The following is a 12,840-nucleotide window of genomic DNA, read 5'->3' on the forward strand; positions in this document are numbered from 1 at the left end:
TGGGTGCCACGTACGGGCTGTCATGATTAAGCCCATGACTATGTTGTAAATGGCAAACAGTAGATTGCGCCAAAACTTTGTAAACTTCATTTTGAGATTTTTTCTTGATTAACATATTATTAGTGTTGAGCTTTTGGCGGAAACTTTTTGAGTAAATAAGTTCCTTAGATCGTCTTATATATTTCAGTGAAGCACAGGTTGGTTTTTTCTCAAACACAAATATTAACGAATCTTGTGTGTGAATCCCTAGTGTCAAGTTGCAAGATGGAAAACAAACTACTAAAAAACAATCGCTAGACAGGAAAATCTGTAATTAGTGACAGTAACAGTATCGCTAATCATCTCTTATGGCCCACATTGTTTAAATTTAAAAATTGTTGGCAGTTAATGTGTCAAAGACCTCTAAAGCAAATATTCAATCATAATCTTACTAGAGATATATATAAAAATTTAAGGATGATATAAACAAATAAAACTATTAAAAAAATTGTTTGTTTTATTTTTATTTATAATTAAAAATATGCACTAAAACATATTAGTGCGACTTTGCAGCTAACCTCTTATCTCTTTCCTCTGCAATTGTGAGCTTAACACCTTTACCTCTTGGAAGAGATACAAATGCTTTGCTGCCTTTACCAATAACAAAAACATTGTTTAATCTGAAAAAAATTAGAATAATTATTACTAATTGACAATATTATACATTACAAAGTAAAATACTAATTTATGTGCTATTTTTGTTTTCTGCTTGGGTAATACTGATATAACTATGTTCTAGTTATTCAGTGACCAATTGCAGATAATTCTATTGGCCTCTCTTTGGACTGTGAAATTGTCTTTGGTTCAATTCCCTAGCTTCGATAAGGGCCTAGTATGGTTATGAATTTCGAAATGTTCTTACCTTGTGGCAAATACATGATCATTGGCATCTTTAACATGGACAATATCGAATGAACCTGGATGTCTTTCTCTGCTGACTACAGTACCAACACGTCCCAAGTTACGACCTCCAGTAATCATACACAAGTTCCCAGATTCAAATTTAATGAAGTCTAGAATTTTTGAAGTGGAAATTTCAAGTTGTATGGTGTCATTTACCTGAAATAACAAGATGTTATAATGGACACTTTAACAGTAAAAACATTATTTTAATTTAATGAGAAATCAGTAAATGAGTGGTGGTAAAATAGAGTCAATCATAATAGGCTCAGATTAAAAACAGCATCATTTTAATAAATATAGTACAAATATAAATTACATTAAGTCATACCTTAATCATAGGATCAGGATAACGAATAGTTCTTCCATCATGTGTTACCAAAAATGGAATTCCTTTAGGACCAGTTTGTACTTTACGTACCTTGCACAGCTTATACTGAAATAAAAAAAAATTCATGTAAACACTTTTGCAATATAACAGCTTAATAGGTTAATACTGTATAATATAATCAGTAAATGGGTAGTGGTAAATAGTAGTCTTCAAAGAAGGCTCAGTACAAATTAAAGCATCATATATTATCAGATGAGTAAGAATTGTATCATTTTGAAATCAAATGTATTACAAAATGGGAAAACAAAGTGTTCTCTACCAATTCTGTTAACCTTAAACACTGTATCATCATATATATTAATTATTTAGGAAACAACTTTACAACAGCTTGAATTTAATTGTATATGGCATAATTTTACTTACTTTGGCTTCTTCTGCAGTAATTCGATGAATAGTAAATCTACCTTTAACATCATAAATAAGACGGAAGAATTCGCCAGTTTTTTCAATTGTCACAACATCTAAAATACAAAAAACCACATTAAAATTATGTTTTGAAAATATTGTAATAAAAGTAATTGTATTTACAAAAATGTTTGCTGCTTGGGTAATACTGATTTAACTATTTGCTAGCTATTCAGTGACCAAATACAGAATTTTTTTTTTGGCCACATTTTGACTATATACTGTCAAAATAACAAATATATAGCTTCGATAGGGCCACAATATACAAAATAAAAAATGTACATAAACTCACCCATAAATCCAGAAGGATAGTTAGGATCGGTCCTTACTTTTCCGTCAACTTTAATCAATCTTTGCTTAACAATTTTAGTTACTTCACAATTGGTTAACGCATACTTTAGCCTGTTACGAAGAAAAATTACTAGAGGAAGAGATTCCCTCAACTTATGAGGCCCGGTGGATGGACGAGGTGCAAAAACACCTCCGAGTTTGTCCAACATCCATGCCTTGGGGGCATTTAACCGCTTCAAATGCTTCTTAGGACCTCGAGCCTAAAATATATATTTATAGGTTAAAACAGAAAAATCAATGTTTTAAAATATTTCTGAAGACAATCTCCAAAGGCAAACATGAACACAAAATATTATAAAATCATACCAAAATTACATTTAAAAATACTGCTATCTAACAAAAACATTGTATTGTACCTTTGGAGTTTTAAGCTACTTTTCTAAAATACGATATATAAAAAAACAAAATATAAAAAATATTCAATAAAAATAATATATACCATTTTAAAATGTACTTATATGAGAAATATAAAACGTTATTACTTATATTTTTATAGATGATTGCAGAAATGTAGTAAACTAGAAAATTTAACTCACCATCTTGGCAGTTTTGAAACGAAAGAGGAGGGGAAGAGCGTGTTTTGACGTACAAAACCTCGGTAGATCAATTGAACCAAAGTGACCGCCATCTATAGGTTTATTTCGAAGAACATAGGCCTTAAAGGGAGGGCGGTTAATTTAACTTGTTTAAAATATGAAATATTTTACTTAAGTAGTATATTTTAATGAATACATAGTCAGAAATGTGTAATCAAGATTGTTTATTCTTATTTTAATAACAAATGTTGGCATCCTTTTTGTGGGCGGGGCTAAAAAACAATTAAGCACCATCTAGTGAACATTAATAATCTGACTTAAGTCATATCACTTATATGAGAAAATATGGGTCTTTGGTCCATACATGTTTTGTTATTAATTCAATTGTGATGTGTTTAGTTGCGCTGCTTAAAAATAATAAAAAATGTGCGCGACGTGGTTTCAGAAACAAGAATCCCAAGCTAGGATTGATATGATGGCTTTACAGGATTGTTTAAATGATAATTTCGATTTTTTCTTTCCTGATGTATCCCAAGCGACTACAGTAAATGAGAAATACATAAATGAAAATATAAACTCACCCATAAAACAAGAGCACACCGATTCTGACGAAGGGTAAGCAGAAGTATATGAAAGTTAATCTTTTGAAAAATTGCCAATTTTGGATATAGAAACGTCCTGATTCAGTTGTTTTGACTTTACATATCTGTGACTTTACCATGACGTACCTTTATTTATGTAAAAATGGAAATGAATATTACAGTTTATCATTTATTTCTTTGTAATAAAAAATAATAATACAGGTTAGATTTAAGAAATTTTTGTTTATTAAATTGGTAACATTGAGTTCTTAGAAATTTTACGGGGATTAGTTAATAAGTAGTAAATATATTTTAATGTTTGTTTACATTGTTCAAATAAGAATTATACGTAGTTGTAAAATTCAATATGTATATATTATCTATTGTTTATCTGCAATATTCATGCCGTTTTAGAATTTTTTATTTTTTTTTAGAATACATTTTTCAACATGAATTAATAAAGAATGATACTTATTTATTTTAAATATAAATACTAGACATGGTAATTTGAAAATAAATATTGTTATAGTTATACTACATCAATATCACCAAGTATCCCTGAAAAGAAACCTACTGAAAACATTGCAGTCAAGTCTAAAGTTGAGTTATCAAAAAAATCAACTGTCTCTCGTGTTAACAAAGACAGCAGTGTTCATAGGTACAATTGTGAGTATGAAGGATGCAACCGAACATACAGCACTGTGGGTAATCTTAGGACCCACATTAAAACCCATAAAGGTATAGAAATTATATTTCAAGATTGCTACTAATGTTCTACTTAATATGTTACAATTACTAATCGTTAGCGGAAATATATTGTTATTAGTTTATTAGCTAACTTTTATAATCACTTAAGTTGGACTGTGTGATTTGCGATAATGTTTTCTCAAACTTTTTAGGTGACTACCGATTTAAATGTACAGTAAATAATTGCAACAAAGCTTTTCTTACGTCATATAGTCTAAAGATTCACATAAGAGTTCATACAAAAGTAAAACCATTTGAATGCTTGCAACAGGATTGCCAGAAGGCTTTTAATACATTATATAGGCTCAGGGCACACGAAAGAATTCATAATGGTCAAACGTTTAACTGTGAAGCTGTTGGGTGCAAAAAATTTTTTACGACACTAAGTGATTTGAAAAAACACAGAAGAACTCATACAAGGGAAAAACCATACAAGTACTGATTAAAAATAATATTGCAATTTTATATGTTGACATTTTGTTTGATTTCAGATGTATAGAGACTGGGTGCGGTAAATCATTTTCGGCGTCACATCACCTGAAAACGCATCATCGCATTCACAGTGGAGAAAAACCGTACGCGTGTAAAGAAAGTCCCGAATGCAGTCGAGCCTTTGCTACATCACACAGTCTCAAATCTCATATTAGAACTCATCAGAAACAATCTACTGTGCAAGGCATGCCGCAAAAACAGCAGATAACAAACGAGCAGCAACCATTGTTGAACTCAGTCACCATTCCCATGGACAATAAAATGGATTTGATAAAAGAGGAAGCGGAAGCTATGAATGGTCTATCAATAAAAAACAAGAGTTCCACGTTTGATTTTGAGGGTAATTTCAACTTTGACAGTTTCCAGAAGGATTTAGACTGGAGCAGTATGGAAGGATCCAGTGGGGATGTTGTCGGTAAGCAATATATACAAGTCGATGTTTTTTTTTAATTGAGACTTATAATTCATTTATTAGGAATATATTATTGGTAATATATAACATTAGACAGTCAAGAAATTGTAACTGAAAATACGATCATATCAAAACAAATAATTCAGTTAAAATTTTTGTTTGAATATTAAAATAAATTTTTTGTCTACCAATATTCTTAAAAATAATAGATCTAATTTACCTTAATTGTATATTATATCTTTATTGTATGTTATGGAATTTTGATTTGTCTTATTAAGTATTACTTATAATGCTATTTATTGTTTCTATTGTGATTTTATGACCTTGACGTCAATTTTAATTGCATTGGATAACTCAACATAATGATAATCTTTCAGTAAAAGATAATGGTAAAATATTAAATATAACGCACTACTGTTCAATGATAGTAGTGTTAAAATGGGCTGGCATTTTATTAAATTCATAATGCACTAATAAATATATGTTGTTGAGATAAATATGAAGCTTTCAGAAAAGCTGACATAATTAGATCAATCAGGATTAGAACAATAAAATATTTCATTATGCGTTTATTTGAATTCCGAAAATGGACTTGGCTGCTAATATTGTAATTGTATTTACATTTCCGAGAGTAAAAACTATACTCCATTTTTATCTTATCGCTCAGACATTTAGCGAAAATAGAATATGTTTTACAATAACACATATATTGATAAATTGGCCTTGACAAATAACATCTGTATTTAAACATTTATTGTTACATTTTTATTTGATGTATAGTTTACTTTTAGACATTACATTACATGTCATATATAGTATAACTAACAGTAGATAATTCAAGTCTAATACTATTCCGGCTTTTTTCAAAAATTAAATAAAACGTTTATAAATGCTACTCTGATAAAATAAACATTTAGGTGTAAAAATCGTGTTGTTCATTATGAATTACTTCTAACGGGGAAGCAATATTTTGTGAATGTTATGTAAGTTAGAATCAGAACCGATAACTTTTTTTCGTCTCGATAATGCATCTACTTAAACAGGAACTTCGACACTTAAATAAATCCAACTTATTCCTCAACCGCCCTATTCGCCAGAGTTCACTCAGACTTCTGGCTGTTCCCTAAACTCAAAACATAAGAGCTGAAAAGGCTTTGGCATTTTATTAAAGGTGGATAATTTTGAAGGGGACGAAAAACATATTTTGAAAAATTATTAATTTTTAAACTCTAGATTGTCTTACCATTTTCGGGTCATTGCAATACAGTAATCCCTCGTTATCCGTTATATATATATATATATATATATATATATATATATATATATATATATATATATATATATGCAGCTAATTCTTGAGAAGTATCATCTTCATTATTTGAATCATTATTGGTATTGTTTTTCAAAATTTCAATTTCAAGAAGAGTTCCTCTTCTGTAAGTTTACTATCATTGGCGGCTAAAACTTCTTCAATCCATCTGTTGACTGAATATCTTCAAAATCTTCTTCATGTGTTTGATGCATAGCTTCTGTCCGGTAATGCTGTTTTTTCCAGCATGCATTTATACTTGATGGTCTTAAGTCACTCACTGCATCTTTGATAGTGGTTATGCTACGAGCAATATTAAACTGTTTCCAACTTTCGGTAACAGCCAACGAAGGATCTACTTTCAAAAATCTACTTAAAAATTGTATTTTCACATTGGGGTCGATTAAATTTACGGTCTCTGGGTGTGCGGGCGCATTGTCAATAAGCAGAACTACCTTAAAGGTATTAAAGTGAGTTTGATGCCAAATACTGTTTAACACCAGGCATAAAACAATTAGTAAATAGCATCATCATAACTCGATATTTGGCCTTCAAAACACATGCAGAGAGTCCTTATTTTTATTTTTCAAGGGCCATGGATTTAATGATTTGTAAACAAGCATTGGCTTCACCATAAAATCACCTGAGGGATTATAATAAAACAAGAGAGTTAATCGGTTCTTAGCCCTGAACCTAAAAATAGAAACCGCTGTAGGTGTAATCGGGTGTAACGAGGGATTACTGTGTAATAATAATAACAAATTTTGACTTTTTTATTAAAACAAAACTTACTGATTTCAAGGTAAAATATTTTTCTTAATAATATATTTTTTATTTAATGATAAAAATTAGTGTTATTATAGATTTAAAATGTTAGGGATATATTCTTTTTATCTTTGATTTCTAGTAACTTTCAATTTAGTACACCTGAAAATAAATTATATTAATTAATTTATTTTATTGACTCTTATACTACAGCATATAATTCTCCGAAATATAAATGATAATTAGATATCGATAATGAAAGATAATGGCTATTAAAGATATTATTAAATCTTTTAATTGCTTGTTTATTGAATATTTAATACGATCATCTGGAATAAGTAAAAACTTTCTTTTATATGTAAATACAAAAATATTTTCACCAATAGGCTAGATTACTATTATAAAGAATCACAAAAATATTGATTTATAATAATAATATACTATAGAGAGATTATTACATTTATTATTTACATTTATTTTAAAATTAAAAGGTGGGATTGCTGGGATTTTACTAGAAAACCAAAGTTTCAAAATTCGTTAATTTAAAGTCAAAGACCTATCAGAAGCGCTACAAAACATTGACGTCACTTACCTTTTCCGCAATCCAACATTTGAACTTTTTAGCGCGCTTCGATTTTATTGGGATTATTTATCTTATTTTTTATAGTTAAAAAGTGGTTTTGTGCACCAAGGGAAATAAAAGATAAATGAAAAAAAAACTGGGATTTAGCAAGGCATGTAACCTAAATGTGTGCACAATCGATTGGTCGATAATGGCTGTACTCTGTGACCGTAACTGAAATAATAATTTTAAAAAGAATACTAGAATTTTTATAGAATTGAAGTGAGTGAGTCTTCCAGATACACTAACCATGAAATGTGGTAGAATATTGAAGAATATTAAGTAAAAATACTATCTGTATAATACTTGGCGAGAAAATGAATAAATACAGGTAAAAACTCTAAAGAGTAAAGAGACAAAACTTGGATTTTGAGGCAAATTTTGGGCAAAAAGTTTTGATGGCAAACCTATTGAACAATTTTATGATGATAATTTGAAGATATAGATGCAAATATATTTGATAGGGCTACCAAAATATTCGTTCTACATTCTACACAATAAACAAAACAAATGAGAACCGGCTTTGTTGGCGCAGTAGTCAAGGCTATAAGGACGGCCCTCCTACTGTTGCGATAGTCGCGGGTTCGAATCCTGCTGGGGCATGGATGTACTTTATGTTCATAATTGTAATTGTAAATGTCATTATAGGCAACAGTGAAGAATCCAACAATGAATAACCACCCCAGTCACGCCAATAACCAAGCTGGACAAGACCGGAGGTCTTTTGGGATGGTCTCTAAGTTGGTCACTGGTCAGTCGGTAGGTTTAATGCCGAGGACCGTGGTTCAGAGCTCACATTAAACTCTAGGTCCAGTCCAGATAAAGCCCTCGTTGGTAAAAAAAGAGACTTTAAAATATTAAAAAAAACAAAAAACCAGATATTTGATATTGGGCTTTCGGAGTTTAACTATGATGAGATCTGATTTACACTTGTGAAGGCTTGAATTTAATTAATATTTTTCAGTGAGTTCAGTTAGAAGCCTATTTTCTTCTGTTTATGCATTCGAACCTTGCAGAAACATATGTTGACTTCATGCATACTTGTACGACTAAACCAGTCACATTATATTGAATATAATTTTGTATATTATTTGGCAAATGAAAAAAGAGCAAAATTATTAGGGATTCATATACATAATAAACAAAACATATTAACTCAATATTACGTTAATTACACTTTAGACATAATTAAGGGTAATTTTTATTTTTGTTAAACTAATTTTTGTTTCAAATCGATTTTTTTTGCAGAAATAACTTTTATTTCCGGTAGAGTAAATACATAGATTTGTAGAAAGTGGTTTTTCAAAAATGGTTATCTGGCCTATTTGCCTATAACATCATTTTATAATATAGTTTTCTTATTTTTTAAAATGGTATTTCATCATTTGCATTTGCTTTCTTGTTTTCAGATAATCAGAATGCTATGACGTTACCACAAACGTCGACATTCAACGTCAATCAACCGATGGATTCTGTAGCATTCAATAATATTTATAACACGTTCGATTTTAACACAAATACTGGATCGATGGAAAATGACTTCACGCCCACCGTACCACCAATCACCGAACAAGTTAATCAGATGCATATCGAAAACAAAGCCAAGTACGCCGCCGTAATTGAGACCGATATGAGTTCGCAGTTCGAGATGGCAAACGGATTGAAGAACTATGCAACTGTAAATACAGCAGAGCCGGTTGACGTGCAGTTGCCTTTTAATATTGGAACCGAGAATATTGAGAGCGTTATTAAGGATGAAGGAACGTTGATTAACGAACCCCAGCCTGAACTTGAAGAAAATTCGTTGATCAGTGAGTTTGAAAACGCGGGCATTAACTTGTACGATTTTGCCGAAAATTTTAATGATAACATGTTCGAAGTCAACAACAACACAAATGCCAACAACGGTCCCAATGTTCGGATTTTGAGCGTTAAGACTATACCCGCATCGAACACCGTAGCCGCCCAATTTATCAATAAGGAAAAATCGGTGATAAACTTGCCTCCTACAGAAGCATTACAGATGTCGATGGCAACCCACGAGGAGGTTTCCAATTCATGGGACGTGGGCAATTTTTCGAATATCGGTCAACTAAACGTCTTTCAGGAAAGTCTTAACGAAAATCCTCTCACAGCTATATCAACTGCCGTTCAGTCTTATCTAAATCTACCGCCTGTTCAGAATAACATATCAGAAGGAGTCCTACCAAATTCCCGAGTTTCCGTCGTTCACGACATTGAAAACGTCGATCGATTTTTGACGTCCCTGAACCAACATCGCTCCAACAAAAACGCCGACGTTTTGAAGAATCTAACATCCGAAGCTGACATCTGCAAATGCGAAAACTGTAAGTGTGATGCTAACTCTAGTTGTCAAAACTGCAATCCCACCTCCAACGAGGACAATGCTCCCGCTACCGCTTCCGCATTAACCAACGACGAAGTCGGAGCGACCCCAGTAGCGTCGTCTTCAGGTTCGAGCACTAACTGCCAAGCTAATTGTTCGAATGCTGCTTCAAATAATTGCAAGTGTTTCAGTGAGAGTGTCGTATTTAAAAACAATAACGACGGACAACAAATTGCCGCTGGTAATTCGTCTTGTAAGCCAGGCTCAAATAATTGCGAGAAAACTCAAACTTCCTGCACTGAGACTTATTTCAAACAAGCTCTGTTGGGTATCGTTCAAAAGACCGACGCTTGCAAAGAGAAAGGGGAAGAGTGTTGCGTCGTACTATGCCTTAAAACTCTGGAACAGTTGAGGCAGATGTTAAGATTTGCCACCAACTGTAAGGGGTTCCAGAACTTTACATTGGGATGTGTCAAAAAATCTCAATTTGATTCTTGTACCTGATTTCACATCATAACTCAAGTTCAGATTTTTATTTCAGACTTGTTTCTTGATATTTTTCATTTGATTTAAAACTAATGGAATTTGATTCTATGACTCTGAATATGTCTATAATCATTTAATTTATTTTGAACTCCCATTTCATTCAGTCTTATATATTATTTTTGGCAGTAGAGACACTCTAATCAGGTAACACTTTTGTTATATATGGTGCTATTCTTAAAATTATATTTCTCCAGGTAAGGACAACTCTTAAAGTTAATATATTTCGTTAATATAAAATGTAATTATTTTCATCGAAGTTTCTTTACTATCAACCATTACATCTTTAGAAACATTAATTGAATGTTGGAATGGTTACTGTTAGATATTTGATATATTTCGGACGCACTTATTAGGGGTATAAATCATTATTTCAACATTGTCATTATAAATGAATTATATTTCCAGTACATGCCAATATATAAAGTAGTGACCTTTTTTTACACTAGGTGCATTTTGTTTTTTTTTCAGATGTATTTATAGGATTTGGTAATTTTAAAATTTAGTCATACTATATTAGTGAGTTATTAATTTGTAATTTATGGGTACTTTATAATTATTAAATGATGATATTTACTGTAAGAGATTTTGTGCAATATTTATCCTAAATTTGGTAAGTTAGTTCCATAGGAGATTTCAATATTTTATGTGTTTACTAATATTTTAATGGTTTTCACAGAATAATCATATATAGTAATTGATACACAGTGTCATAAGTAATATATTTTTTATATTTCAGCATTTTTGATCATCTAATCGATATCAATAGGGATATCTGTGAGTTATTTGTTTAATTATTGTGAATTAAGAACAAAAAATGTATTATTTCTAGTTTCTAACGAAATGTGCCTTAAATTCAATCAGTAGGCTTGTGATTTGCGTTTGTTATAGGGATTTTTTAGTAATATTTCGAATATAACATGTAACAGTAACAATTTAGTTTTGTGTGAATGTTTGGTTTGTTGTATCCATAAGTTTTTTGTTTTAATGAAAATTTTATTTAGTTGTTAAGTATACATTATAATGAATTATACGAATTCTTTATTTCTTTAATTTTTTTATTTGTGAGATTTTTATTTTGTTACTTATTAATATTTTTCTAGTCAGTATAGACTTGGCGACAATAAGTTTTTTGTTCCTCATTAGATTGTTGTTCCTTTTAGATAAGATACACGCTGATAGGACATGTACGTAATGTAATATCTACATATGACTTACTTTACAAGATGCTATGAACACGAATAATATTTCTTGTTTGTTTTTGATTAAATTTTGTCAGAACATTGTAGATAAGTTATTAATTTATATAAATATTGAGTAATATAATGGTAAAGTTTAATAACATGTTTTATGCTTTATTCTGGTGATATTAATTTCTTATTACCACGTTTCTTTGGTCTTAGTACAGCTTATGATGATAATGCTCTTCAATAAAGCATACTTTATATGTGAATGTTTATTAACATGGTTGTTTAGAATATAACATAACTTTGATGTTTCCACAACTTTTTTGTATAAATATATTTTTCCAGAACTTATTTAGCACATTTATTTTTGGTGATTCTTGTAATTATTGAATTATCATTGGTTTTAATATCTCCTCATCCGCATCCGTTACGTAAGCAAAATATTTTATCTGATTTTAATGATTCATCACTGGTTGATCTGCATCGCATTTGGCAATTGCTCGACCCGGACCTGTTAAACGGGGTGGGATAAGATCCGTTGGCGGCATCCGCCATTTAGCCCACCTATTGCATAAAGTCATGAGTTCGTTTCGTTTGATTGAAATCCTCTCTTATTCTTGTCTGTTTGAAAAAGGCCGATCTCGTCGGGGAACTCATTGTTTTAACTCTGGCCTCATGCATACTTTCATGCGGCCCCAGACAAGACGAGACGCGGCAAGATTAAGGCCAAGTAATTGGACTTTTATTCCCCGGGTTAAATTTAAAACGAACGAGTGATTTACATTTTTTTCCCCACCTGTAGTATTGGGGATGTACGTTCGGAAAGGGACAGCGGCTACGTAGCTTTTCAGTAGGGTTGGGAACCGACACGATTTGTGATGATTTATTTGCGGATCGGCATAAACATAAACAAGCGATAACACTAATCATACATAAGGTGACTCTTTATTTTTTTACGTCTGCGAGAGAAATTTTTAAATTATAGTTAGAACTAAAATAAATGTTAGGAAATACAGTTCCGAAATGATTGACGATAAAAATAAGAATTAATCTTTACTCTAATTTCAACTTGAAGACAACCAGCAGATGTTGCCTGTGTAATAAGTGAATTAGTGACGTGGATATAGCAGCATTGTTTTTTGTCAACAGTTCTGTTTGCATTAATGATATTTTGAAATGTATAATATATGTATAAGTAGATATTCTTAATATA

The 12,840-nt window shown here is 31.1% G+C and overlaps 3 protein-coding genes across 7 annotated transcripts in view; 2 read left to right on the top strand and 1 right to left on the bottom strand.

Moving 5' to 3' along the window:
- Chmp1 (Charged multivesicular body protein 1) overlaps positions 1-12,840 on the top strand; it is a 395,687-nt gene that overhangs the window by 22,834 nt on the left and 360,013 nt on the right. The window lies entirely within an intron of this gene.
- RpS4 (Ribosomal protein S4) lies at positions 484-3,370 on the bottom strand. Of its 4 annotated transcripts, none has more exons than XM_076400922.1 (7): positions 3,351-3,370; positions 2,623-2,742; positions 2,028-2,286; positions 1,694-1,791; positions 1,271-1,375; positions 902-1,098; positions 484-659 (listed from the first exon to the last, which is right to left on the bottom strand). In XM_076400922.1, exons 2-7 carry the CDS (start codon positions 2,623-2,625, stop codon positions 536-538), a joined length of 786 nt encoding a protein of 261 aa, XP_076257037.1. In that variant the 5' UTR covers positions 2,626-2,742; positions 3,351-3,370; the 3' UTR covers positions 484-535. The 4 variants fall into 4 exon arrangements, with proteins under 4 accessions (XP_076257037.1, XP_076257036.1, XP_076257035.1 ...); XM_076400921.1 differs by lacking the exon at positions 3,351-3,370 and adding an exon at positions 3,204-3,328; XM_076400920.1 differs by lacking the exon at positions 3,351-3,370 and adding an exon at positions 3,204-3,253 and having other exon boundaries at positions 2,623-2,714.
- On the top strand, positions 2,909-11,978 carry LOC143194256 (uncharacterized). Of its 2 annotated transcripts, XM_076400915.1 has the most exons (6): positions 2,925-3,237; positions 3,733-3,941; positions 4,103-4,385; positions 4,442-4,857; positions 8,960-9,898; positions 11,180-11,978. In XM_076400915.1, exons 1-6 carry the CDS (start codon positions 3,047-3,049, stop codon positions 11,194-11,196), a joined length of 2,055 nt encoding a protein of 684 aa, XP_076257030.1. In that variant the 5' UTR covers positions 2,925-3,046; the 3' UTR covers positions 11,197-11,978. The 2 variants fall into 2 exon arrangements, with proteins under 2 accessions (XP_076257029.1, XP_076257030.1); XM_076400914.1 differs by having other exon boundaries at positions 2,909-3,237; positions 8,960-11,779.

This window comes from Rhynchophorus ferrugineus, unplaced genomic scaffold, assembly GCF_030347505.1.
Source record: "Rhynchophorus ferrugineus isolate W39M unplaced genomic scaffold, kcgeb_rfMv2 rfM3, whole genome shotgun sequence".
Taxonomy (NCBI): domain Eukaryota; kingdom Metazoa; phylum Arthropoda; class Insecta; order Coleoptera; family Curculionidae; genus Rhynchophorus; species Rhynchophorus ferrugineus.

Bases quoted from the DNA above. Each gene is read 5' to 3' on its own strand.
- LOC143194256 (XM_076400914.1), top strand. From the start codon at position 3,047: ATGTGCGCGACGTGGTTTCAGAAACAAGAATCCCAAGCTAGGATTGAT. The intron at 3,238-3,732 runs GTAAGCAGAAGT...ATATTGTTATAG, and splicing joins CACACCGATTCTGACGAAGG to TTATACTACATCAATATCAC. The intron at 3,942-4,102 runs GTATAGAAATTA...CAAACTTTTTAG, and splicing joins CCACATTAAAACCCATAAAG to GTGACTACCGATTTAAATGT.
- RpS4 (XM_076400920.1), bottom strand. The intron at 2,287-2,622 runs GTGAGTTAAATT...TATATATTTTAG, and splicing joins GTTTCAAAACTGCCAAGATG to GCTCGAGGTCCTAAGAAGCA. The intron at 1,792-2,027 runs GTGAGTTTATGT...TTTGTATTTTAG, and splicing joins CTATCCTTCTGGATTTATGG to ATGTTGTGACAATTGAAAAA.